At 44.5% G+C, this 1408-nt stretch overlaps 1 protein-coding gene across 1 annotated transcript; it reads right to left on the bottom strand.

Annotated features, from left to right (window-relative positions):
* Positions 1-179: 179 nt before the first annotated feature.
* On the bottom strand, positions 180-1329 carry Pmar_PMAR007423 (Glyoxylate reductase, putative; the record flags this gene model as incomplete). Its single annotated transcript, XM_002772183.1, has 7 exons — positions 1203-1329; positions 1057-1159; positions 821-975; positions 604-776; positions 457-557; positions 342-416; positions 180-294 (listed from the first exon to the last, which is right to left on the bottom strand). Coding segments are annotated over exons 1-7 (835 nt in total), but the record flags the coding sequence as incomplete, so codon positions are not given.
* Between the last annotated feature and the right edge of the window lie 79 nt (positions 1330-1408).

The raw sequence follows: 1408 nt of genomic DNA, 5'->3' as shown, positions 1-1408 counted from the left end.
GTAAGAGGCAGATAATCATCGGTGAAGTCAGCACAGTGAGAGCTCATCAAGAACCTACATAATAATGGAGGTAGTGGGTATCGAACCTGGTCAAAGACTATCTCCTACATGTCAGGTCCTAGACTCCACAGCTTAGAGTCTTCCTTGAGGGGTTCGGGATTCGAAAACATCCAATGCCGCTGATGCTGGACCACGATGAGGAGTGCTCAGGGCTTTGTACAGTGCCACCTCATCTACACATACTCCCCTACCGATTGATATGAATACTGATGTTGGACGCATTAATGCAAATTCCTAAAATGCCACATGCCGGGATTGAACCCGAGTCGTGAATCACTTACGTGAGAACCACAAAAGTGTCGAGTACTCGGCGTACCAGGGAGGGAGCATATGACAAAGTCCGATTCACGGAACAACTAATAAGGTAACATCACCCATCATTAGTCTGCTGATTACCTTGTTCTTCTGTTCAAGTACTCCACTATTGAGTACCTCATCTGCTAAATCACTACCAGGGCCATCATCTATACGACTACGTAATGCAAGTATCCTCATCCCTGGAGATAGGTCATGATGATGTGTCCATTATTACAGAGGACTTACCAAGGGGTCTGCACACTTTAGCAGTCTCTTGTGCTATACTGCCGAAACCAACGAATCCAACAGTCTTCCCTCTTAAAACGGGCATTCTGAATTTACGCCATACCTTATCTTTCTGAAGTCTTTGTAGCATAGGAACTTTCTTATTGAAATGCAACATACACATAAGAGAGTATCTACCATCATCATCATCATTAGTTTACTGCTATCCCCGCCTTACTCAGCCAAGCTCTTAGAGAAAGCACCTCGGGCGTTGGTAAGAGTTATCTTATCTGCAAGATTATCGGACACGAGAACAGGGACGAGGCTGTCGACACCAGCTGAGAGGGAGTGAACCCAGGACAGCTTATCCATACCATAATGTTGGAAGAGACTCTGAGATAGCAGGAATTGAACTCACGACCATACGATTGAGAGAGAAGCCCAAATACCACTTGACTATTCCTCCCGACTTACAGCCACGACACGAGGATCTCCCGCTGCCCATAGGACCATACACCTGTTGTGAGCAGGTAACTGAGGCATCTGCCTCGTGAAGTCCTCCAACCTATGTCCGTATCTGTTAATAAGACATTGAAGAAAGGCATCATTAAAGCAGCTACATTAAGGTAGCTTTTTGTGGTAGTAGTTTGTCTAGAGTAGGGGAGATCTCCTCTCCATACTTATCAACTTCTGACTCTACGACCAATACTACCACATTATCATCAGAGGACATCTTTTAGTGATGAAGGAATAGATGAAGAATACACTGAGATGATCATAGTATTAGAATAACCCAACACTGTTTAATGATGATGAGGTAGAGTAC

Source organism: Perkinsus marinus, assembly GCF_000006405.1.
Source record: "Perkinsus marinus ATCC 50983 genomic scaffold scf_1104296961802, whole genome shotgun sequence".
Classification (NCBI taxonomy): domain Eukaryota; phylum Perkinsozoa; order Perkinsida; family Perkinsidae; genus Perkinsus; species Perkinsus marinus.
Note: the sequence above shows the minus strand (reverse complement) of the source record. Positions and strands in the feature narration are given on the sequence as shown.